The sequence below is a fragment of the Bombina bombina genome, chromosome 4 (assembly GCF_027579735.1).
Source record: "Bombina bombina isolate aBomBom1 chromosome 4, aBomBom1.pri, whole genome shotgun sequence".
Taxonomy (NCBI): domain Eukaryota; kingdom Metazoa; phylum Chordata; class Amphibia; order Anura; family Bombinatoridae; genus Bombina; species Bombina bombina.
Window position 1 is genome coordinate 739,553,058 of NC_069502.1, and position 25,190 is coordinate 739,578,247.

A 25,190-nucleotide genomic window follows, 5' to 3' on the forward strand; every position below is an offset into this window, starting at 1 on the left:
GTTTCAAAATGGCGCTTTAAACACAAAGTTATTGGTTTAAGTATTTTGAACATGCAGTGCTGAAAATAGTGGGCAGGATAACGTGACATCATCGGCGAATAAAAGATATAACTTTTAGAACGTTATGAAACTTCGTTTTGGAGAAAATATAGGTCAGTAGGTTTTAATTAATGTTTATTAACTTTAATATGTTAGTTGTTTAGCTTAAAAATTATAACAGAAAGTAATCCTTTAAGTTACACTGCAGGTATCTTTAGGCAAGTTGCTGCATATGTGCAAACACATCAGCACTGAGATGCAGTGAAAGCTAAATTTCAACATGGTGGCACCCATAACTAGAGGAAGGCAGGAAATAACATTCTTATGTTTTCATAATTTATTTAGTGTCCCTTTAAAGCAGGGATGTCCAAACTTTGCTCTCCAGAGGTTTTGGAACTACATTTCCCAAGATGCTCAGCTAGATAAAATGCTGGCTGAGCATCATCGGAAATGTAGTTCCAAAACCTCTGAAGAGCAAAGTTTGGACACCCCTGCTTTAAAGGATCATGCAAAAAAAAAAGAAAGCGTTAAAGTGTAAAAAAAAAGAAGAAAAAACTAAATGTATGCTTACCTGATAAATTAATTTATTTCCGGATATGGTGAGTCCACAGCATCCTCAATTACTGTTGGGAATATCATTCCTGGCCAGCAGGAGGAGGCAAAGAGCACCACAGTCAAACTGTTAAGTATCACTCCTCTTACCACAAACCCAAGTCATTCGACCGAAGGTAAATGAAGAAAAAAATGATTAACACAAGGTGCATAACTGGCTTAATTAAAAAGGGAGGGGCCGTGGACTCACCATATCCGGAAATAATTTTTTTTATCAGGAGCATAAATTTTGTTTTTATTCCTAAGATATGGTGAGTCCACGGCGTCCTCAATTACTGTTGGGAACCAATACCCAAGCTAGAGGACACTGAGGACTAGGGAGGGACAAGTCAGGTATACCTAAACAGAAAGCACCACCGCTTGAAGAACCTTCCTCCCAAAAGAGGCCTCAGCCGAGGCAAAAGTATCAAATTTATAAAATTTGGAAAAAGTACACAAAGAAGACCAAGTGGCAGCCTTGCAAATTTGTTCCACAGAAGCTTCATTTTTGAAAGCCCAAGAAGAGGAGACAGCTCTCGTGGAATGAGCCGTAATTCTCTCAGGAGGCTGCTGTCCAGCAGTCTCATAAGCCAAATTAATTATACTTCTTAACCAGAGAGAAAAAGAAGTAGCGGTAGCTTTCTGATCTTTACGTCTCCCAGAGAAACAAACAAACAAACAAACAGAGCAGAAGACTGGCGAAAATCCTTTGTCACCTGCAAATAAAATTTAAGAGCAGGCACAACATCCAAGTTGTGCAACAAGCGTTCCTTATAAGAAGAAGGATTAGGACATAGAGAAGGAACAACAATTTCCTGAATAATATTTTAATTTGAAACAACTTCAGGAAGAAAACCGAACTTAGTACGAAGAACCGCCTTATCAGCATGAAAGATAAGATAAGGCGAATCACACTGCAAGGCAGAGAGTTCCGAAACTTTTCGTTATTCAGATAGAACATGACATTGTAAGCAACTTTCTAATTTACTCCTATTATCACACTTTCTTCATTCTCTTGGTATCTTTATTTGAAATGCAAGAATGTAAGTTTAGATGCCGGCCCATTTTTGGTGAACAACCTTAGTTGTTCTTGCTTATTGGTGGATAAATTCATCCACCAATAAAAAGTGCTGTCCAGAGTACTGAACCAAAAAACCTTAGATGCCTTCTTTTTCAAATAAAGATAGCAAGATAAAGAAGAACATTTGATATTAGGAGTCAATTAAAAAGTTGCTTAAAATTTCATGTTCTATCTGAATCACAAAAGAAAAAAATGTGGGTTCAGTGTCCCTTTAATAACTATGGCATGCATCGGCTCAAACGGAGCCCGCTGCAAAACTTTAAGAACAAGGTTAAGGCTCCAAGGCGGAGCAACAGACAAACACAGGCCTGATTCTGACCATGGCCTCACAAAAAGATTGCACATCTGGCACGTCTGCCAGCCACTTATGTAGCAAAACAGATAACGCAGATATCTGACCCTTAAGGGTACTAACTGATAAGCCTTTCTCCAGACCTTCCCAGAGTAGCCCTTGCATTCACACCAATAAAGATATTTACGCCATATCTTATGGTAAATCTTTCTAGTAACAGGCTTGCGAGTCTGAATCATGGTCTCAATGAAAAAGAAAGAAAAAACACGCTTAGACAGAATTAAGCGTTGTCTCCAAGCAGTCAACTTCAGAGAAACGAGATTTGGATGAAGGAATGGACCCTGAGCAAACAAGTATGCCAGACTGAAGTCCCAAGGAACCACTAGAGCATCTATCAGAGTAGCCTGAGGATCCCTTGACCTTGAACCGTACCTTGGAAGCTTGGCATTTTGCAGAGAAGCCATCAGATCTAACTCTGGCATCCTCCATTTGAGGGTTAAGCTGGAGAACACCTCAGGATGGAGTTCGCACTCCCCGGGATGAAAAGTCTGTCTGTTCACGAAATCCGCTTCCCAGTTGTCCACTCCTGGAATGTGGATGGCAGATAGACGCACAGTAAGTGTGAACTTCCGCCCACTGAATAATCCGAGCCACCTCCTTCATGGCTAAGGAACTCCGAGTTCCTCCCTGATGGTTGATGTTCGCCACTGAGGTTATATTGTCCGACTGGAACTTGATAAACCTGGCTAAGGCCATCTGAGGCCAAGTCAACAGAGAATTGTAAATCGCTCAACTCCAGGATATTTATGGGGAGAGCAGACTCCTCCCGAGTCCATAGACCCTGCGCCTTTAACGAGTGCCAGACTGCTCCCCAACCTAGCAGACTGATGTCTGTCATCACAATCACCCAGGAAGGTCTCCGAAAACATGTGCCCCGAGACAGATGTTCCTGAGAAAGCCACCACGGGAGAGAGAGTCTCTTGTCGACGGATCTAGATCTATCCTCAGACAGATCTGCATGATCCCTGTTCCATTGTCTGAGCATGCACAACTGTAGAGCTCTCAAATGGAAACGGGCAAAGGGAATGATTTCCATGGAAGCCACCATCAGACCGATTACCTCCATACATTGAGTCACTGATGGTCGAAGAGTAAACTGTAGAGAGAGGCAAGAGGAAAGAATTTTGGCTCTTCTTACTGTCAGAAAAATCTTCATTGATGGGGAATCTATTATGGTCCCTAAGAAAATTACCCTTGTAGCTGGAACAAGAGAACTCTTTTCCAAATTCACCTTCCATCCGTGGGAACGAAAAAAAAGACAACAAGATCTCTGTGTGAGACTTTGCTTGTTGAAAAGATGGCGCCTGAACTAATATGTCATCCAGGTAGGGTGTTAATGCAATTCCCCAAGACCAGATCACTGCCAAGAGAGCTCCCAGAACCTTTGAGAAAATTCTGGGAGCTGTGGCAAGCCCAAACGAAAGAGCCACAAACTGAAAGTGTTTGTCCAGAAAGGCAAATCTCAGAAATTTGTGATGATCCATGTGAATGGGAACATGAAGATACGCATTCTTCAGGTCTATGGTCGACATGAACTGACCCTCTAGTGTCAAAGGAAGAATGGAACAAATAGTTTCCATCTTGAAGGACGGTACTCTGAGAAACTTGTTTAGACACTTCAGGTCCGGAATAGGAGAAAAAGTTCCCTCTTTTTTGGCAACCACGAACAGATTGGAATAAAAACCTAAACCCTGTTTCTGTACTGGGACTATCACTCCTAGGGAGGAAAGACCCCGTACACATTTCAAGAACGCCTCTCTCTTTATCTGGTCTGCAGATAATCTTGAAAGGTGGAATCTGCCCCTGGGAGGAAAAAGTCTTGAATTCCAATTTGTAACCCTGAGATACTATGTCCACAGCCCAGGGATCTGGGACATCTCGTATCCAGACTTGAGAGAACTGAGAAAGTCTGCCCACCACTTGATCCGATTCCGGATCGGGGGCAAACCCTGCATGCTGACTTAGTCAGCTGCAGGTTTCTTTGATTACTAGAAAATATTGTATAATGAAATACAAAAAGTAGCACTGAAAGTACTATATAGTATGCATACAATCCACTAATATACTGACACTGTTTCCCAAATAATATACAAACTGTATACCAAAAATATTATACATATATACCTGGTTGCAAAAATGTCCATACAATTACAAAAAAAGAGTTCATGTATAAAAGTTCAATATAAAGCTCAATAAACATCAAAAATCAAATACTCACTAGTAGAAAAGTAGATAAATCTGTGTAGTCCAGCAGCTCCTCTTAATATGGGTAATTCCAAAATACCCAGAAGAAAAAATCTATACAAGCACGGACAAGATTCAAGTGTAGAGTACAAAATCCAATGGATACCTCCACAAGCGGTTCTGTCTGCAGTCTGAGAGTGGGATAGTTCTCGTAGCAGTTTCCGTGTCTTGTAGTCCAATGCAAAATAGCAGGAAGAATACTTAGCAGCTTGACGCTCAATGCAACTCTGCGGTGGAAAGTAAAAGGAACACACCCTCGGCTACCACCAATACAAACCTCTGTGCAACAAGGATCTATGGATGGCTAATAGGGACAAAAAATAAACAAAAGCTTCTACGCGTTTCGTCCCAATCGACGGGACTTTGTCAAAAATAATTTAGAGGTTGTGTTATGTTCCTTATAAAGGTAAACATTGTCAACGCCCCCATATACGTAATAGCAATGTTAGTTGATTGATACATGTTATACAGAACATGGTGCAAACATAAAAAGATAATGAATATAAATATATTATGAACAAATAGAGAATTAATAAAACATAAATTACACATACATTCATAATATCCATATTAAACCACCATAAATGAAATGAACCATTAAATTAATACAAAACAAATTGACAGTAGTTGTAGTCTATACAGCGTTACAAATAAAAAAGTAAGTTTTTATTTTACACGCTAATACAGAGAAACCAGAAATCTTGGCTCCCAACTTAATAACCTGCAATGAAGCGCCTGTAATATAGGAGTTAGCTAACTTAAGAGCCTTAATCCTGTCTTGGATCTCCTCCAAGGGAGTCTCTACCTGAAGAAAACTAGACAATGCATCAAACCAATAGGCTGCAGCACTTGTCACAGTGGCAACACACACTGCAGGTTGCCATTGGAGACCCTGATGAACATACTTTTTTTTTCAAATAAGCCTCCAGTTTCTTATCCATTGGGTCCTTAAAAGAACAGCTATCATCAATAGGAATAGTAGTTCTCTTAGCCATGGAGTCAGCCACAGGAAACATTTTCTTAAAGACAGGAGATGGGAAAAAGGAATTCCAGGTCTCTACCATTCCTGAGTAATGATTTCCGTAGCACGGTTTGGCATAGGAAACACCTCCACTGAGGCAGAAACATCAAAGTATTTATTAAGTTTACTAGATCTCCTAGGGTTGACAGGGGTATCAGAGTCGTCGTCCAAGGTAGCCAAAACCTCCTTTAACACAACACGGAGGTGTTCAAGCTTAAATCTGAAGGATACAACTTTAGCATCAGACGAAGGACTTAAACTGTCTGAATCTGAGATTTCAGCCTCAGAGGCTACCGACGTATCTTCCTCATCAGACTTATGAGAAAGGGCAATCTGTGTAGCAAAGACTGGAGCAGATGCCTTACTTTCTGATTTTTTAATTTTGCTCTTGCGTCTTCCCTGAAGCATAGGAATGGCAGCTAATGCCTCAGATACCGCAGAGGATACCTGGGCAGCAATTTCTGCTTGCAAATATACTCCTCCAGGAGATTGTGAGGAACCGCAGGGCACTGCATGTGGTGCCATTAATGCTTGGGGCGGTTGAGGAGAAAGCTGTGGCAAGGCCTGAACAGCATCTTCCTGAGAGACATTTGGCATGATTAAGAACCAAGTTATGGTTTGAAACGTTGTTTGTATGATGGACCCTGCAAGGAAACAATAATGGTCTTTTAAATTTTACTGGAGGCTGGAAAATTACTTCTTTGGATTTTACATTGGGGTTTGGCTAACCCATTCCTGTGCCCCAGGACATCAGAAAAGGTGCTGTCTTTCACCACTATATTCAGACATTTGGCTCAAACATAAAAATCTTATCTTTATTTTTAAGAGCTCTCTCAATGCAAGAGGAACAAAGTTGCATGGGAGTTAACACTTGGTTATCCAAGCAAAGTATACATATGTCTACAACAGGAGGATCCTGATCCTTTATATATTTTAATTACTTGTTTTATATTTCGTATATATATATATATATATCTCTATATTTTATTTATAGCTGTCCCTTTAATTTAAAAAAATTATAGCGGTAAAACAGTACGCTTATAATCCGTTAAGAACTCAAGTAACATAAGAGACTTTGCTACTTATAAACTTTATGCTGGTATGTTGCTCCAAAGATCCCCAAACACCTCAACACCTCAGTCTAAACTGACAAGCTTACATGCCCCCTCTGTGCGATGGCTTTCAGATATTGCTGTTCCTAATATGCAAGAGCTAAATTTTCTACCTCTCAGACTGAAGCGCGACTGACTTCAGCGTCTGCACCGGAACGGCTGATCATGTGACCGACTGAACTAAGTTGCACCACTAGTCTTGAAGGCGCGCAACTAGCCGGAAGAGAAGGGGCAAAAATGGAACCGCTTCCTGTAGCACTTAGCTACAGGAACGGGAAAGTAAAAAAAAAACGTCTCCTAAGTGAAAGCTTTGTCATAAAGAGTTAGGTTAAAATCTGGAACCCCTAGAAAAAAAAAAAAAAAAAATGTCTGTAGCCAAATAAAGTTTTTAAGCTCTCTTGTCCCACATAAAACAGTGTCTGCAACTGCCAATTTTAACTCCACTGTGTCTGCAGATACCAGGTTTTATTTTAACGCCTTCAGTGTCAGTCTTCCTTGTATAAATGAAAAAAGGCAGTTACCTGCAGCTAGCTGTCCGGCAGGACGACAGCCTACCTGGTATGAGAGGAAGATACTCCTCACAGAGACCTGTAGAAACAAGAAAGGACAGAGTAAACCTACTCTGGATTTCTATATTAGGGCAGCAACAATGTTAGGAAAACGAAGCAAGGCCCACCTCACAAGTTCCTAACGGCTTTAGAGCCACCACAACTTTACTGAAGAGATTGACATAGAATACAGCTAAACCCAGAGCATAGGAAAGATCACAGTAAACCTACTCTAGCTTTCACAATAAAAACTTGCTTGTAGCGAAGAAATTCTAGACACCAAAAACTTTCACCTCCTCCATTGACAGAGGCAAAGAGAATGACTGGGGTTTGTGGGAAGGGGAGTGATACTTAACAGTTTGACTGTGATGCTCTTTGCCTCCTCCTGCTGGCCAGGAGTGATATTCCCAACAGTAATTGAGGACGCAGTGGACTCACCATATCTTAGGAAAGAAAAAATAGCAATTTAAAGGGCCATTATAGTGGGAAAAAAAATTACTTTCTCATTCGACAGAGCCTGCAAATCAGTTTAAACCCCACCCCCCCCAATAGACTAGTGCTGCTGACTGGGAAAGGGTCAGTTTCCGCCCAGGACTAGCAAATCTCTGTGGCTCCCAAGCAGTACTTTACCTGTGTGCTTAAGTAATGTTTTCCATCATAATGGCCATTTTCTCATTGAGGTGACGTTTCCATCTCTAACCAATAGCCATGCTACTCATCTGACTGTGTTCTGTACGCTAGTGCGACTATTGGTTTAGAGGTGTGTCTAGTTTATTTTTAGTGATGGTAAATCCTGGTGTTTTTTAAACGTTTGGCCTTACCATCACTTTAAAAAAAAGTAGATTTTTTTCTGATAAATTGTATTGCTCTATCGGAATTGTGAAAGTGAAATTTTGACTATAGTGTTCCTTTAACATTTTCAATATCAAAGTTTTCCTTTTTGAATACATATGTAAAAACTGACAGAAGTGAATATATATATATATATATATATATATATATATATATATATATATATATATATATATATATATATATACACACACACACCTCATTTATTTTTGTTTTGTAATTTTCTTTATGGGATTTGAACATAGGCTTTTTTGTTGCCGGAAGCTGTAAAGCTGCCTTTGGTAGCTGGTGAGTACACATAGGGCTGTGAGTTTTGCAGTGACATTACATGGATGTACCAAATATATAAATATATAAATATATATATATATTACATAAGAGAGCGAGATATGTAAATATATATATATATATATATATATATATATATATATATATTAAAAAAATATAGAGAGAGAAATTTTCTGCACTTTATTACAAGCAAAGCAAACATAATATAGAACAATCACCAAACACTTGATTTTCCCACAAGTTAAAAAATAATCTTAGGGTTCTTTTCATTTATATTAAAATCAATATGTTAAAATTTTTATGATAGATAATACAGCTTGTGAACCCAGTGTAAATTGTCTCTTACCACTATTTACAGTCTCCTGGTCAATCATTCCACCTTCTGCAAAATCATTTAAGTCATCCAACTTGACTTTCTCCCAAGGAATATATGTGATTCCAAGATCAACATCCCAGAATTGTTTGTACTCTGCTTTTACACCTTTATTTAAAGCCCAGGCAATCTAAAGAAATGAAATGTGATTTTATATAACCATAGAGCAATGCTATTATAAAATCATATACAAAATAAAATTTGACCACTAAAGCAATTAATATTTATAATTCACTTATGTCTTAAAAAATATAACTACTTAATTGCATATCCGCCCACACACAAAGTTAAAGAATGAAAATAAATGCATTCCATGAAATGCGAATGATTTTATGATGAAGCTCTACAGCCTGTGAAATAAAAGGTATTCTGTGAAGTTCTACATAAACATAATAAAGTCTTCTCAGATACACTAAAACCAAACCATCAAGCACTAAAATTTTGTTTAATTTATCTGAATTTGCCAATCCTCGAGAGAAAGCAGTGAACTTACCCGTAAGGAATATGCTGCATCTTTGTTTGTAGAAATCAATAGTGTGCTTGTGTGGTGTCAGTGGTGTTTATGAGCACAAATTTACATAAATAAAATAAATAACTACAATGTATACCTTGATAATTTTAGATCCAATTTTGCAAGGTGCAGTGCCCAATTTTTGAAGGGCTCTGTAAGCATCTTGTCTGTGAACCATACAGATGTATGCACAACCTCGTGGTGGAATCATCTGTCAAAATAAAAAGTCACAACTAAAGTAATTGCAATTAATAAATAAATTAAAAAAATCTTAGTATGTAAAAAGAAAGTAAATTAGGTTATAAGGATGCAAGGCAGAGCAAGTATTAAAAACTCTCTCACTTACGTTAATTGATTCAATTTGTCCAAACTCCTCAAAAACATTTGTTAGATCTTGCTGTGTGGCTTTTTTATCAACTTGACCAACCCAGAGTGTAGTACTACAAACTAATGACAAGAAAAAAACAACAACAAAAAACAAATTGAACATAAAACTAATACAACAAACCCCAAAGTTTTCTAAAAGCACTTAGAATCTAAACTACCCAAAATTATTACAAACACAGAAAAAGAGGGGGGAAAAGAAACCAGTCTGCATACCACTCAAAGTTTTCGATCGTATAGGGGGCAAGCCCTTTTTCTGCCTTTCCTTTTCTCGTTCTCTTGCTCGCCTTTCACTTGAATATGACCGTGAATTCTTTCTTTTTCTTTCTCTTGATTTAGAGCGAGATCGTTTTCTGTGTTTACGCTTTCTAGAGCCAGAACGAGACCTTGATCGACGTTTTCGTGGAGATCTTTGGAAAAGGAACAAAGATACTAATTGATTATCTTTCCAAAACTTTACTTTGATAGCTCCTTTAAAACAAATGTAAGGGATGTTAAAGGACAGCATTTGAAACAGTTTTTCATAGAGCATTTCGACTAAATTATTATTTCATCATATATTCAAAACCAATAACAAAATAATTACAACTTTTAAACAGTTTTATAAATTAGCTTGAATACAAGGTATTTTATGGAAGATATTTATCTAAGTGTTTACATTTATGAAAGGGACATGGATATCAAAATTACATTTTTGTGACCAAATTTACTTTTTTTTCTTGGTATCCTTTGGTAAACTTTCACTCTTGTTCATGAGTGCGTACTAAAGTAGGCTGAGAATTGCGCACATGACTTAAAAGGGACATTGTACACTAGATTTTTCTTTGCATAAATGTTTTGCAGATGATCCACTTATATAGCCCATCTGGGGTTGGTTTTGTAAAAATGTAAAGTTTTTCTTATTTTTTTAAATAACATTGCGCTGATTTTCAGATTTCTAAGCCCCAAAGTTTTAGATGTATACTGATGGCTATAGACTTCAGATTGCTTCTGTTTGTATAATGGGTCTTTTCATATGCAGGGAAGGGTCTGCTCTCAGTTCCTTTCAGTGCGTGTCCCAGCCTAACCCATCAACAGTGTTAAATTGGGAGCTTCTAAGTAAGTTTTAAAAAGGTTTTATACTGGAGTTTGATATCCGTATCAGTGCATATTCTTCTTTATAGTAGTGTCTATTACATGAAGCTATATGAAAATTGGTGTACACGGTCCCTTTAAGCACTATAAACCTATAAAGTACTCTCATGGAGAAGAGCTTTGTTTCAAGAAAGGATACCAATAGAAAGAAGAAGTTTTGATAAAAGAAGAAAAAAGTGCAATCATGAAACTTATATTGACATTACTTTAATAAATAGCACCAATACCCTATATCTGCCCATATCCTAATAAAGAATATTGCACAAAGGTCGTCAGACAGTTTGATTTGTTTTCATTGTACTGAACCTTGAACGAGATTTGGAACGTGTTCTGGGTCTTTCATCTTTCTTCTTTTCCTCTTTTACAAACATCTCTTCATCTACTTCTTGCATTTCCTCAATATCCATATCCTAAAAACAGAAAGATAAATCCCTTAATACTCAGTATTACCAATCAATGTGCAGTAATTTACTACTGAAATTTAAAGACTGCTAAGTGAAGCAAAATTAAAACTGAGTTACAAAAACAAAATGTATGCTTACCTGATAAATTATTTTCTTTCTTGGCATGGAGAGTCCACAAATCCATTCTAATTACTAGTGGGAATTCAACTCCTGGCCACCAGGAGGAGGCAAAGAACACCCCAGCAAAAGCTTTAACTATCCCTTTAAAGGTAAGGTAAAGTTAAACTAAGTACTTTACGACTTCTTAAAATATATTAAAATGTAGATCAACTTTAATTCATCATTTTTTTCTTTTATTTTAGTACATAGCAATAAATTTTATCATTTACTTATCCGATGTTCCTATTGTATCCTCCACCCGACATGTTGTGACATTTGATTGACATTCTCTCTCTATATCGGTATCCAATAATCGTTTTCTCCACATGGTGTTCAGCTCGAACACTGGGACATCACAAGATCGCTATGCGCATGCGTTCAACGTCAGGAATGCAATTTCATGAGTGTGCTCGTTCATGAGACGCGCATGTTCTCTTTCAATTGATAGACAAATAGGCTTGGAATTGATCACTGTCTAAGTAAGTATCGTTTCTAACTTCTGTAAAAAAAAATTATTGAATTCTATCTTTTTATACAAGTTTAAGTACATTTGAAATAGTATAACCGATGTTTCAAATAATATAATTAATATAAAGTAACGCATGGGCATAAGTAAATTTAATGTGAACACAAATTTAGCTGACGCAGAGAGTGGGTGGGACTGCTCTCAGTCACTGAACAGTAAAAGACGGAAGTAGGAGGGGTCGGTAAGAAACGGCGCAAAGAAATAAACATAAAAATTAGATAGAAATATCATAGAAAAAAAAAAAAAAAAAGTTAGCCACTAGTTTATTATAAGAATGAAGAATGTTTATGTGTAATATCAATGCGTAAAATTTACCTTCACTTTAAGTATGATTCCCAGTCATTCAGCTGAGGGAATGCAAAAAGTTAAGAGTAACACCAAGGGTATAGAGGTGCCTGAAATTTTAGAAAAAACAAGATTATAAGACGACTTAATTTTAAACAAGGGCGGGTCGTGGACTCTCCATTTCAGGAAAGAAAAACATTTATCAGGTAAGCATAAATTTTGTTCTCTTTCCAATGGCATGGAGAGTTCACGAACCAATACCCAAGCTAGAGGACACAGAATGAAAAGGGAGGGAGAAACAAGGTAGGCGTACTTAAACTGAAGGCACCACCGCTTGAAGAACTTTTCTCCCAAAAGAAACCTCAGCTTGAGAAATGTCTACCTGCTCAGATACTCCGCTTCCCAGATGTCCACACCTGGTAAGAAATATCAGAACAGAGGCAGATGTGAGACCCTGCCCACCGAAGAATGCGAAACGCCTCCTTCGTCGCCAAGGAACTCCTAGTTCCTCCCTGCAGGTAGCCATAAGTCACTGAGGAGATGTATTTCGATTGGAATCTGATAAACCAGACTGAACTCAGAAGATTGCGGTACAATTCGCAGCTACGTTTTCCATCTTCAAGCGAAACTGGACTGGAAGCGAGATACAAAGCATATACCTACTTATGCTGAGAGAAGTCTTGCAAAGGTAACGGGCAAAGCATGCCAAAAACACTGCCAATGGTGGGAAGAGACGCGGCGCAGTGAGACAGAGACATAAAATTGCGCCGTCTTCACTATCCGAGTTATAAAAAGTGTGCATAGTGATCGCGCTAAATAAATTTACACCCATTATCAGCGATCATCGCCACGGTAGAAAAGAACCTCTAAGGCAGTCTCAGGGCTACAGAAACAGAAGCCCCTATAGAATACCCAGTTATAGAGCCGTGGCCAATACCTCTGTCACCAGTCAGATTGCATCTACTTATGACGGGTGCTCAGAGGGTCTAAAAACTCCATATAGGAGCTCACAGAACAGCGTGCAGTGCCTCCACTCTAATGTTTTAAACAAAGGCACCACTGCTGTAAAAGTAAACATACTGGCATTAAGAAGCTAAACCTAAAAGCTCCATAGCAAACAAATTCCTAAGGTAGTTGTCAATAGTGCCTGCCCCCACTAAGGAATATAAAGGAGCAAAGTGGCAAAAGTCCCCCACCCTTAGCCGTTAAGCCCCCATCACTTAAGACCACAAGCCATAGAGGGATAAGGGAATACAGGGACCAGTCTTGTCACAGTGGCAATACACACTCCAGGTTGCCATTGGAGACCTGGATGAACATATCTTCTTCAAATAAGCCTCCAGCTTTTTGTCCATTGGATCCTTAAAGGAGCAGCTATCCTCAATAGGAATAGTAGTTCTCTTAGCTAGAGTAGAAATGGCCCACTTCTATTTTAGGAACCGTTTGCCATGACTCTTTAATGGAGTCAGCAACAGGAAACATCTTTTTAAAGACAGGAGACGAGGAGAAAGGTATCCCTGGCCTCTCCTATTCCTGTGCTATAATCTCTGTGGCACGGTCTGGCACAGGAAAAACCTCCACAGAGGAAGGAACATCAAAGTATTTATTAAGTTTACTAGACTTCTTAGGGTTGACAACGACAGAGTTATCGGAGTCGTCCAAGGTAGCTAAAATCTCCTTTAAAAGTACATGTAGGTGTTCAAGCTTAAAGCTGAACGCTACTACTTCAGCATCAGATGGAGGAATTATACTGTCCAAATCAATAGGAATAGTAGTTCTCTTAGCTAGAGTAGAAATGGCCCACTTCTATTTTAGGAACCGTTTGCCATGACTCTTTAATGGAGTCAGCAACAGGAAACATCTTTTTAAAGACAGGAGACGAGGAGAAAGGTATCCCTGGCCTCTCCTATTCCTGTGCTATAATCTCTGTGGCACGGTCTGGCACAGGAAAAACCTCCACAGAGGAAGGAACATCAAAGTATTTATTAAGTTTACTAGACTTCTTAGGGTTGACAACGACAGAGTTATCGGAGTCGTCCAAGGTAGCTAAAATCTCCTTTAAAAGTACATGTAGGTGTTCAAGCTTAAAGCTGAACGCTACTACTTCAGCATCAGATGGAGGAATTATACTGTCCAAATCTGAGATTTCACCCTCAGAAGCTACTGACATATCTTCCTCATAAGAGTTATGAGAAAGGGCAACTAGGGTAGCAGAAACCTTAGTATCTGAATCTCTAAACTTCCTCTTGCGTTTTCCCTGAAGCATGGGAATGGCAGCTAATGCCACAGAAGATTACCTGGGCAGCGATTTCTGCTTGCAAATAAACTCCCCCCGGGAGATGGAGAGAAACCGCAGGGCACCAAAAATAAGTGTAATAAGGACATTTTTAATTTAAAGATATGGCAGCAAGAAAAAAAAAAAAAAATCTATTCAGTCACCTCTACACCTCAGACAGTGACTGAGGTGCCTACCTGTCCCATTAGGATAACAATGGTGCGATACGATATACTGGGCAGCTGCAAGTGACAAATTTCTCCAAGTCTCAGACGCAATGGCTCTGGTCTCAGCCAGCAACAGAAGTGCGTCACGTAATCGGCTAAAGAAGCTGCGCCACAGAAGTGAAAGCGTGCTTTCCCAGCCGAAAGTTACAGAGAAACAAAAGTAAGCCGCTTCCTGACTGTGTAGTCTGTCAGAGCTGGCTAAGGATATCGCAATCGTACGATCTAAAGTCTTGCCCCAAACACCTTGAGTTAAAAATAAAATACAGATTTTCCTCAGAGCCACATAAACTTAACCCCTGAGCCACAAAAATAGTTAACTCCTAATGTATAAAGGAGATTAACAGTCTCTAAGGTCACATCTATTTGCAAAGTGTCTGCTTACTTCCTAAAGGAATCCTAATCCTAGGATTTTCTGTTTTCCCATTAAATTTGCAGTTTCTGGAGTATCTTAACCAATTCAGTGCCTGTCTCCTAGCCCCAGAAGACAAAAAGGCACTTACCTGCACATTCAACTGTCCAGCAGGAGGACAGCCCACCCGGTATGAGAGGATGTCACTCCTCACAGAGACCTGTGGAAAAAGGAAAGAACAGAGTAAACCTACTCTAGCTTTCTGCACAAGGGCAGCAACATGTTAGAAAAACGCAGTGAGGTCCACCTCACAAGTTCCTAACTGCTTTAAAGCCACCACTGCCCTACTGACGAGACTATCGTGGAGTACGGCTAGACCCAATCCTTGAAAAAGGGGAAAGAACAGAGTAAAAAAAAAATTACCGCAAACCCGTGAACACTGCTCAACTTGAAGTTTACCATTCTCATGATACACTCATGAGGCGTAGTTGATACCTTGGTTAGCTACCCAGCAGATGCGGTATTGTGGTCTCAGCATTGCCAGGTTAATCTGAAATGTTCTTTTGTGTAAGATCTGTGTGTTCAGGAATGCTGTGGTCTCAAGACCCCCCCTCCCTCCCCCATTCTCTTGGTACTGTAAGTTAAGGACTGGTATGTAAATGTTGTAAATTATAACAAGGGCGGGGACCTTGCCACGACAAAGGGAATCTGAGTCAATAACTGAATTTTTCAGAGAAGGCAGTCAGAACCAGCCCGGGAGCCAAGCAGCTAACATTCAAATAAAGTTATTCACATATCTCAAGAACTTGGTAATAATCTTAGATAATGTTCTATTTCATGTCCCATTTCATTTTAAAGAATTGTAACTTTGCATATATGTTATTTTGGAATGTTTTTATAATTTGGCACTTTGTAACCTGTATTGGTATTTTTCTTATTAAACATATAGAAAATCGAATTCTGTCTTTTAATATCTGAATTCACATCTGTTGAGACAAGGTTAAAGGCACGTTACCTAATTGTTAATTTTGTGTGAATTGGGGTTTCCAAGACAACCCTTTATTTAAGAGTTCTTGGTGGTGGCAGTGAAGTGTTAAACTGGGGTGGTGTGGACAGGATTTGGGGGTTAATTTGGTGTCCCTTTAAGGTCCTTTGTAGAGTTAAAGGCCAAGGGAAGCAGAGCTGCGTGCAATTAACCCCTTCATGCCCACACCCCTCCCCATTTGTGACAGTTGAGGAAGCCTCAGTCGTCACAACCACCCTTGTCCTATTGCAGAGAAGGTACTTAACTTTTTTTTAAAAATCCCTTTTTCAATTAGGAGCATTTTTGGTTGTATGCACTTTAAAGTTTCTTTCCCAATTTAACGAACATCTTCAAGTTGTCTTGAGATACAACAGATGATGGCAGTGAAGTCAAAGTGAATCTATGTCAAGATACTTTTAAGGAAGGAAGTGGATTAAAGTGTTTCTCTCCATTTCACATATATATAAGAAAGCATAATTCTAAAATACACTTTACCATGGAAACCATTTGGCGCAGCTAACTGTAGGAGATAGGCATTATATAATCACAAGGCCCATGACCCTTTCTATCTTCAGAGAGATTTTAAAACATGGGCAAAATATATGACATTGAAAAGTCTCAAAAACAGTTATAATTTAATAAATTGGGGCTGGATACTTCAGAGCTTTTTAGTTATATTTTTCTGACCTATCTTGTAATTTGAACTAGTATCCTGATCATCTTAAAAGGCACAATACCACACCTTTAGATTTTTATATAAAATATTTAGTTATGCGTAAAACATCTTTGCAATATATTTTCATTATTTACTTTTCCTTCTTTCATGTAATTTAGCTCAGAAAAATGTAACAAATTCTAATTCTCAGAACTTGAAATGTACCCAGCTGATTTCTCAAGACTTACTCTGCTACACATCTGTCCCTAATTAGCTTTAACAGATAACAACTGCTAAACAATGTACTTTATACTAACTTTATGACAATGGCTGGCGGCGAATGGCTGATCCAAATAAGGCAAACGGTTTAGCAACACTGTGGCCGGACTGTTAGCCAACGGACATTTGGCCCACGTATAATAGTCCGACAGACAAGTGGCTGTCAGATAACAGTCCGGCCACAAGGTAGATTCGATAGATAAAAATTCTATAGATAGACTCGATAATTTCCCAGACAAAGAATTACAAGACGTGCGGGCTGGGACTCATAGTTAGGTTCCCAGAGGCTGTTGCGGCGCCCAAGGCTCAGATTAGAACAGAGCACTCTGGAGCGTACCTGCCCTCGGCCGAACTCGGAACATAATTCGGCATTCTGTCTGTCGGCCAAAAATTCGTCAGCATTTCTGAGCAACACAACAGAAAGGTATTTTAATTACAAAGTGTTAACTGTTCCTTTAAGGAGTATGGGATATGCTGAGGTACAGTCTAAACAAATACAGCCTATACTCAAATTCTGGATTGTTATACCACCGCTTCTGAATTGCTTTGGCTTCATTGAGAAAATCGTTGCTTCATACTGCCACATTATAAGGTTTAAAGCTGTTAATAGTGTTCATCCTCTTACCTCTTGTTGCATGTTCATTGAAGCATTGTGATGGGTATCATGTTCTATAAACTGCTGCTGGCTGTCATCCTGAGATGGTGTGGCTGAATTCTCTGATTCAGATACTACTTCTTGTTCTTCTTGAGCAGCCACCTGAGAACACAAAGGATATTAGCGCCGTGGAATCTGTTGGCGCTCTACAAATAACCAATAATAATAATTACAGATAATTTTAATACTGAAAACTTTCATGATTTAATAAAATTACAAAAATAGAAGTTCATAGGTTATACACAATAAACTCTTGTGTGTTTGTATATAAAAAATAAAGAGATATAACTTTTTTTCAAAGGCTATAAAGAACATCTTTCAGAATATAAATGAAATCCCTAACTGCTTTTTAAATGAAAAAAATCATGTTGCCTCTCTTTGTCGACTCAGACAGGGCCCTCTTGCAAGAAAAAAAAAAGTTGGCATAGAGACAAAATACAATAATATGTACTTTAATTACTTTACCTGCAAATTTATACTGCAGTGCCTCGCCATTAACCCTTTCTTTTTAGTTTCTATATTTTGTAAAGCTCTAACTCCCCCCACACATTTCCTTCTATGGCTGTATGTATATATATATATATATATATATATATATATATATATATATATATATATATATATATATAACAGAATTTATGCTTACCTGATAAATTACTTTCTCTTGCGGTGTATCCAGTCCACGGATTCATCCTTTACTTGTGGGATATTCTCATTCCCTACAGGAAGTGGCAAAGAGAGCACACAGCAGAGCTGTCCATATAGCTCCCCCTCTAGCTCCACCCCCCAGTCATTCAACCAAAGGTTAGGAAGAAAAAGGAGTGGTGACTGTAGTTTAAATAAAAAAATGTTTTACCTGACTTAAATGCCAGGGCGGGCCGTGGACTGGATACACCGCAAGAGAAAGTAATTTATCAGGTATCTTGCAAGGTGTATCCAGTCCACGGATTCATCCTTTACTTGTGGGATACCAATACCAAAGCTTTAGGACACGGATGAAGGGAGGGAACAAGACATGTACCTAAAATGGAAGGCACCACTGCTGGCAAAACCTTTCTCCCAAAAATAGCCTCCGAAGAAGCAAAAGTATCGAATTTGTAAAATTTGGCAAAAGTATGCAGTGAAGACCAAGTCGCTGCCTTACAAATCTGTTCAACAGAAGCCTCATTCTTGAAAGCCCATGTGGAAGCCACTGCTCTGGTAGAATGAGCAGTAATTCTTTCAGGACGCTCCTGGCCAGCAGTCTCATAGGCCAAACGGATTCCTTTCTGACCTCTCCTCTTACCAGAATAGATAACAAACAAGGAAGATGTTTGTCTGAAATCCTTAGTTGCTTGTAAATAGAACTTTAAAGCACAAACTACACCAAGATTGTGTAACAGACGTTCCTTCTTCGAAGAAGGATTAGGACACAGAGAAGGAACAACTATTTCCTGGTTAATATTCTTGTTAGAAACAAGTTTAGGAATAAAACCAGGCTTGGTACGCAAAACTACCTTATCTGCGTGGAACACCAGGTAAGGTGAATCACACTAAGGCAGATAATTCTGAAACTCTTCGAGCAGAAGAGATAGCTACTAAAAAAAAAACTTTCCAAGATAACAACTTAATATCTATGGAATGTAAAGGTTCAAACGGAACCCCTTGAAGAACTGAAAGAACTAGATTTAGACTCCATGGCGGAGCGACAGGTTTATAGACAGGCTTGATTCTGACTAAAGCCTGAGCAAACGCTTGAACGTCTGGTACCTCTGCCAGACGCTTGTGTAAAAGGATAGACAGAGCGGATATTTGTCCTTTTAAGGAACTAACTGACAAACCTTTCTCCAATCCTTCTTGGAGAAAGGACAATATCCTGGGAATCCTAATCTTACTCCATGAGTAACCCTTGGATTCACATCAACAAAGATATTTCCGTCATATCTTATGGTAGATTTTCCTGGTGACAGGCTTTCTAGCCTGAATCAGAGTATCTATAACTGACTCAGAGAACCCACGCTTTGATAGAATTAAGCGTTCAATCTCCAAGCAGTCAGACGTAGAGAAACTAAATTTGGATGCTTGAACGGACCCTGTATTAGAAGATCCTGCCTCATTGGCAGTGTCCATGGTGGGACAGATGACATGTCCACTAGGTCTGCATACCAAGTCCTGCGTGGCCACGCAGGCGCTATCAGAATCACTGAAGCCTTCTCCTGCTTGATTCTGGCGACCAGACGCGGGAGGAGAGGAAACGGTGGAAAAACATAAGCCAGATTGAAGGACCAAGGCTCTGCTAGAGCATCTATCAATACCGCCTTGGGATCCCGGGACCTGGACCCGTAGAGAGGAAGTTTGGTGTTCTGACAGGACGCCATCAGATCCAACTCTGGGGTGCCCCATAGCGGATTCAGCTGGGCAAATACCTCGGGGTGGAGTTCCCACTCCCCCAGGTGAAAAGTCTGACGACTTAGAAAATCCGCCTCCCAGTTGTCTACTCCTGGGATGTGAATTGCTGAGAGATGGCAGGAGTGATCCTCCGCCCACCTGATTATCTTGGTTACTTCCGTCATCGCTAGGGAACTCTTTGTTCCCCTCTGATGATTGACGTAAGCTACAGTCGTGATGTTGTCCGACTGAAATCTGATGAATTTGGCCGCAGCTAGTTGAGGGCGTTGAATATTGCCCTCAGTTCCAGAATGTTTATCGGGGGAAGCGTTTCTTCCCGAGACCATAAGCCCTGAGCTTTCAGGGAGTCCCAGACCACACCCCAGCCTAACAGACTGGCGTCGGTCGTTACAATGACCCACTCTGGCCTGCGGAAACATATTCCCTGAGACAGGTGGTCCTGAGACAACCACCAGAGAAGATAATCTCTGGTCTCCTGGTCCAACTGAATTTGAGGAGACAAATCTGCATAATCCCCATTCCACTGTTTGAGCATGCATAGTTGCAGTGGTCTGAGGTGTATCCGAGCAAAAGGGACTATGTCCATTGCAGCTACCATTAATCCGATTGCCTCCATGCACTGAGCTACAGATGGCCGAGGAATGGAATGAAGAACTCGGCAAGTAGTTAAAAGTTTCAACTTTCTGACCTCCGTCAGAAATATTTTCATTTCTACTGAATCTATTAGTGTTCCTAGGAAGGGAACCCTTGTGAGTGGGGACAGAGAACTCTTTTTAACATTCACCTTCCACCCGTGAGACCTCAGAAAGGCCAATACAATCTCCGTGTGAGCCTTGGCTCTGTGAAAGGACGGCGCCTGAATTAAGATGTCGTCCAAATAAGGCGCCACTGCTATGCCCCGCGGTCTTAGAACCGCCAGAAGGGGCCCTAGCACCTTTGTGAAAATTCTGGGAGCAGTGGCTAAACCGAATGGAAGAGCCACGAACTGGTAATGCTTGTCTAGGAAAGCGAACCTGAGGAACTGATGATGATGATCTTTGTGGATAGGGATATGCAGGTACGCATCCTTTAGATCCACGGTAGTCATATATTGACCTTCCTGGATCATAGGTAAGATTGTCCGAATGGTCTCCATCTTGAATGATGGGACTCTGAGGAATCAGTTTAGAATTCTTAGATCCAGGATTGGTCTGAAAGTTCCTTCTCTTTTGGGAACCACAAACAGGTTTGAGTAAAAACCCAAACCTTGTTCTGCAATTGGAACTGGGTATATCACTCCCATCGTATGTAGATCTTCTACACAGCGTAAGAACGCCTCTTTCTTTGTCTGGTCTGTAGACAGACGAGAAATGTGGAACCTTCCCCTTGGAGGGGAGTCCTTGAATTCTAGAAGATATCCCTGGGAAACAATCTCTAATGCCCAGGGATCGTGAACATCTCTTGCCCAGGCCTGAGCGAAGAGAGAGAGTTTGCCCCTACTAGATCCGGTCCCGGATCGGGGGCTACCCCTTCATGCTGTCTTGGTAGCAGCTGCAGGCTTTTTGGCCTGTTTACCCTTGTTCCAGCCCTGGTAAGGCTTCCAGGTTGCCTTGGGCTGTAAAGCGTTACCCTCTTGCTTTGCAGCTGTAGAGGCTGAAGCCGGACCGCTCCTGAAGTTACGAAAGGAACAAAAATTAGCTTTGTTTCTAGCCTTAAAGGGCTTGTCCTGAGGGAGAGCATGGCCCTTTTCCCCAGTGATTTCTGAAATAATCTCTTTCAATTCTGGCCCGAAAAGGGTCTTTCCCTTGAAAGGGATATTTAATAATTTGGATTTTGACGACACATCGGCTGACCATGACTTGAGCCAAAGCACTCTGCGATCCATAATGGCGAAACCTGAATTTTTTGCCGCTAACTTAGCTAATTGCAAGGCGGCGTCTGTGATAAAAGAATTAGCTAGCTTTAGAGCCTTAATTCTATCCATAATTTCGTCATATGAGGTCTCCGTCTGGAGCGACTCCTCCAGCGCCTCAAACCAGAAAGCCGCTGCAGTAGTTACAGGAATAATGCAGGCAATAGGTTGGAGAAGGAAACCTTGTTGAACAAAAATTTTCTTAAGTAAACCTTCTAATTTTTTATCCACAGGATCTTTAAAAGCACAACTGTCTTCAATTGGTATGGTTGTGCGCTTAGCAAGTGAAGAAACAGCCCCCTCTACCTTAGGGACCGTCTGCCACGAGTCCCGCCTGGGGTCAGTTATGGGGAACATTTTCTTAAAAATAGAGGGGGAAACAAAAGGGACACCTGGTCTGTCCCACTCCCTAGTAACAATATCCGCAACCCTTTTAGGGATCGGAAACGCATCAGTGTATACAGGGACCTCTAGGTACTTGTCCATTTTACACAATTTCTCTGGGACCACCATAGGGTCACAATCATCCAGAGTGGCTAATACCTCCCTGAGCAATACGCGGAGGTGTTCCAGTTTAAATTTAAACGCTAATGAATCTGACTCTGCCTGATGAGAAACCTTTCCTGAGTCGGAAATTTCTCCCTCAGACATCAAATCCCTCACCCCCACTTCAGAGTGTTGTGAGGGTACATCAGATAGGGCTACCAAAGCTTCAGACTGCTCATAATCTGTTCTTAAAACAGAGCTATCGCGCTTTGCAGGAAAAACTGGCCGTTTGGATAGAAAGGCCGCAAGGGAATTATCCATGACTGTCGCTAGTTGTTGCAATGTAATAGGGGCAGACGCACTAGAGGTACTAGGCATCGCTTGGGCGGGCGTAACTGGTTGTGACACATGGGGAGAGGTAGGCGGACTATCCTCATTACCTTCAGTCTGAGAATCATCTAGGGCCACACTTTTAAGTGCAACAATATGATCTTTAAAGTGTATAGACATATTAGTGCAATTGGGACACATTCTGAGAGGGGGTTCCACCATGGCTTCTAAACACATTGAACAAGGATTTTCCTTAGTGTCAGACATGTTTAACAGACTAGTAGCATACACAAGCAGGCTTGGAAAACACTTTAATCAAATAAAAAACACAATTTGAAAAAACGTTACTGTGCCTTTAAGAAAAAAAAGAGCACACAATTTTACAAAACAGTGAAAAATGCACCAATCCTTTTGATTTCACAGTATGTACCTAAGGCTTTAATACGATTGCACATCAAGTTTCAGAACGATTAACCCCTTAATGCCCAAACCGGAGCAGCCTAAAGCCAACAACCGGTTAATAAACTACAGCACCTTGCCACAGCTTACTGCTGTGGCCCTACCTGCCCTTAGGGATCAGTTTTGGGGAAATAAAGCTTCTTCTAGGCCCTCAATCAGCAGCTGGACCCTCCATGTGAAGCAGCATGAAACAGTCTCTCAATTCTAAGTGCGCATCTGAGGCGCGAAATTAGGCCCCTCCCACTCCACTCCGGAGTTGTGAGGCCTACAAAAATCACTTCTTAGTGACTAAAGTTATGCCATGTGGATAATAACCCCAGTAAAACACTCCAAAGTGCTTAAAAAGGTGTCTCCAACGAGTATTTCTTAATAAATAATCGATTGCCCTGCCTTAGTGTCAACCAGCCTATTTAGCCCTGTCATGTAAGCATTCAATTCTATACTAAGTCTCAGAACATAGCTTACCCTCCCCACATGGGGATCTTGTCAGTCTTCTAGCATTATCTCAGTCTTGTCTAGAAATAAATGACTGAACATACCTCATTGCAGTCAAGCCTGCAAACTGTTCCCCCCAACTGAAGTTTTCTGGTACTCCTCAGTCCTGTGTGGGAACAGCAGTGGATTTTAGTTACAACATGCTAAAATCATTTTCCTCTCAGCAGAATTCTTCATCACTTTTCTGCTAGAGAGTAAATAGTACAAACCGGTACCATTTAAAAATAACAAACTCTTGATTGAAGATATAAAACTACAAATCTAACACCACATTCACTTTACCCTCCCGTAGAGAGACCCTAGTGCTAGAGCCGGCAAAGAGAATGACTGGGGGGTGGAGCTAGAGGGGGAGCTATATGGAGAGCTCGGCTGTGTGCTCTCTTTGCCACTTCCTGTAGGGAATGAGAATATCCCACAAGTAAAGGATGAATCCGTGGACTGGATATACCTTGCAAGAGATATATATATATTTTGTTGTTTTGGTAGAATGCAAAAAAGCATAGGGATTATCTGCTGGAGCATACCTAGAAGCTTTGAACTCAGTTGAAATACAATGCCTGTGTCTAAACACTGATAAGGGGGGTGGAGTTGGCTGCTCCAGGCAGATTAGCTATGTAATTAATTTTGCTCATTTTTGAAAATTATTTTAAAATACATGCCAGCAATTTTTTAAACTTTTTTTTTATGCAACCGATATTTAATTAATTAGCCCTTTTAGGATATGCATTTAATGAAAGTTTGTTTGGTTATCTAAACCAACCCATAAAAGCAAGTACAATTCTCTAATACGGAATTTAGTTTAAGTACTGGTTTGTACAAAAGATTGAATTTAGTTTAAATATATCTGCTTTAAATGGTAATAGAAAACTGAAAAACAGTAAAGCATTGATCCAAAGAGTAGATTTAAAAGTAGTGCAGACAAGGAGTAACAGCTAATTTTTAAAGAGCAGTCCTGCAACAGTTTTAAAGAGCGTGACATTTTCACAATTGTTTCATTGAGTACTTTATCCTTTCAAAAAGATTGGTTTACCATTACCTCAAAGCACAAAATGCAAGTTGTCAAGTTACCTTTGGAGTATGGTGCTGTTCCAGGAACTGCTGTCTGAGATGTTCTAGATTTTGTTGCTGAAAATGTTCCGCAATTTGATGGAAAATTGAGTTGTTCACCGAATCAGATACAAGAGAGCTTTACAGGGGGAAAAAAATGTATCAATTCAGTTATTATAGTATTCTTATAAATACCTGTTTATTAACAAGAAAACAATGTTCTACATTATAGATACGCACATTCAGTGAAGGGTTTCTCATTAGCTGGGCCACGTCACGACATATATATATATATATATACATACACACACACACACATATACATATACATATATATATATATATATATATATACACATACATACAGTGGATATAAATAAAAAGTCTACACACCCCTGTTAAAATGGCAGGTTTCTGTGATGTAAAAAAATGAGACAAAGATAAATCATTTCAGAATTTTTTCAACCTTTAATGTGACCTATAAACTATGCCACTCAATTGAAAAACAAACTAAAATCTTTTAGGTGAAGGGAAGTAAAAATAAAAAAATAAAATAATATGGTTGCATAAGTGTGCACACCCTTAAACTAATACTTTGTTGAAGCACCTTTTGATTTTATTACAGCACTCAGTCTTTTTGGGTATGAGTCTATTAGAATGGCACATCTTGACTTGGCAAGATTTGCCCACTCTTCTTTGCAAAAACACTCCAAATCTGTCAGATTG

The 25,190-nt window shown here is 39.8% G+C and overlaps 1 protein-coding gene across 5 annotated transcripts in view; it reads right to left on the reverse strand.

The window, feature by feature from the left end:
* Positions 1-25,190, reverse strand: part of SCAF8 (SR-related CTD associated factor 8) — a 579,788-nt gene that overhangs the window by 371,330 nt on the left and 183,268 nt on the right. For all 5 annotated transcript variants that reach the window (XR_008402065.1, XR_008402066.1, XM_053710977.1 and 2 more), the window contains 7 exons: positions 24,486-24,603; positions 17,339-17,470; positions 10,837-10,940; positions 9,613-9,806; positions 9,359-9,459; positions 9,110-9,223; positions 8,475-8,631 (listed from right to left, as the gene is read on the reverse strand). Coding sequence is in view for 3 of the 5 variants with exons in the window: in XM_053710977.1 (XP_053566952.1) it covers positions 8,475-8,631; positions 9,110-9,223; positions 9,359-9,459; positions 9,613-9,806; positions 10,837-10,940; positions 17,339-17,470; positions 24,486-24,603 (920 nt within the window). In the remaining 2 variants the exon portion in view is untranslated. The remainder of the gene's footprint in view (positions 1-8,474; positions 8,632-9,109; positions 9,224-9,358; positions 9,460-9,612; positions 9,807-10,836; positions 10,941-17,338; positions 17,471-24,485; positions 24,604-25,190) is intronic.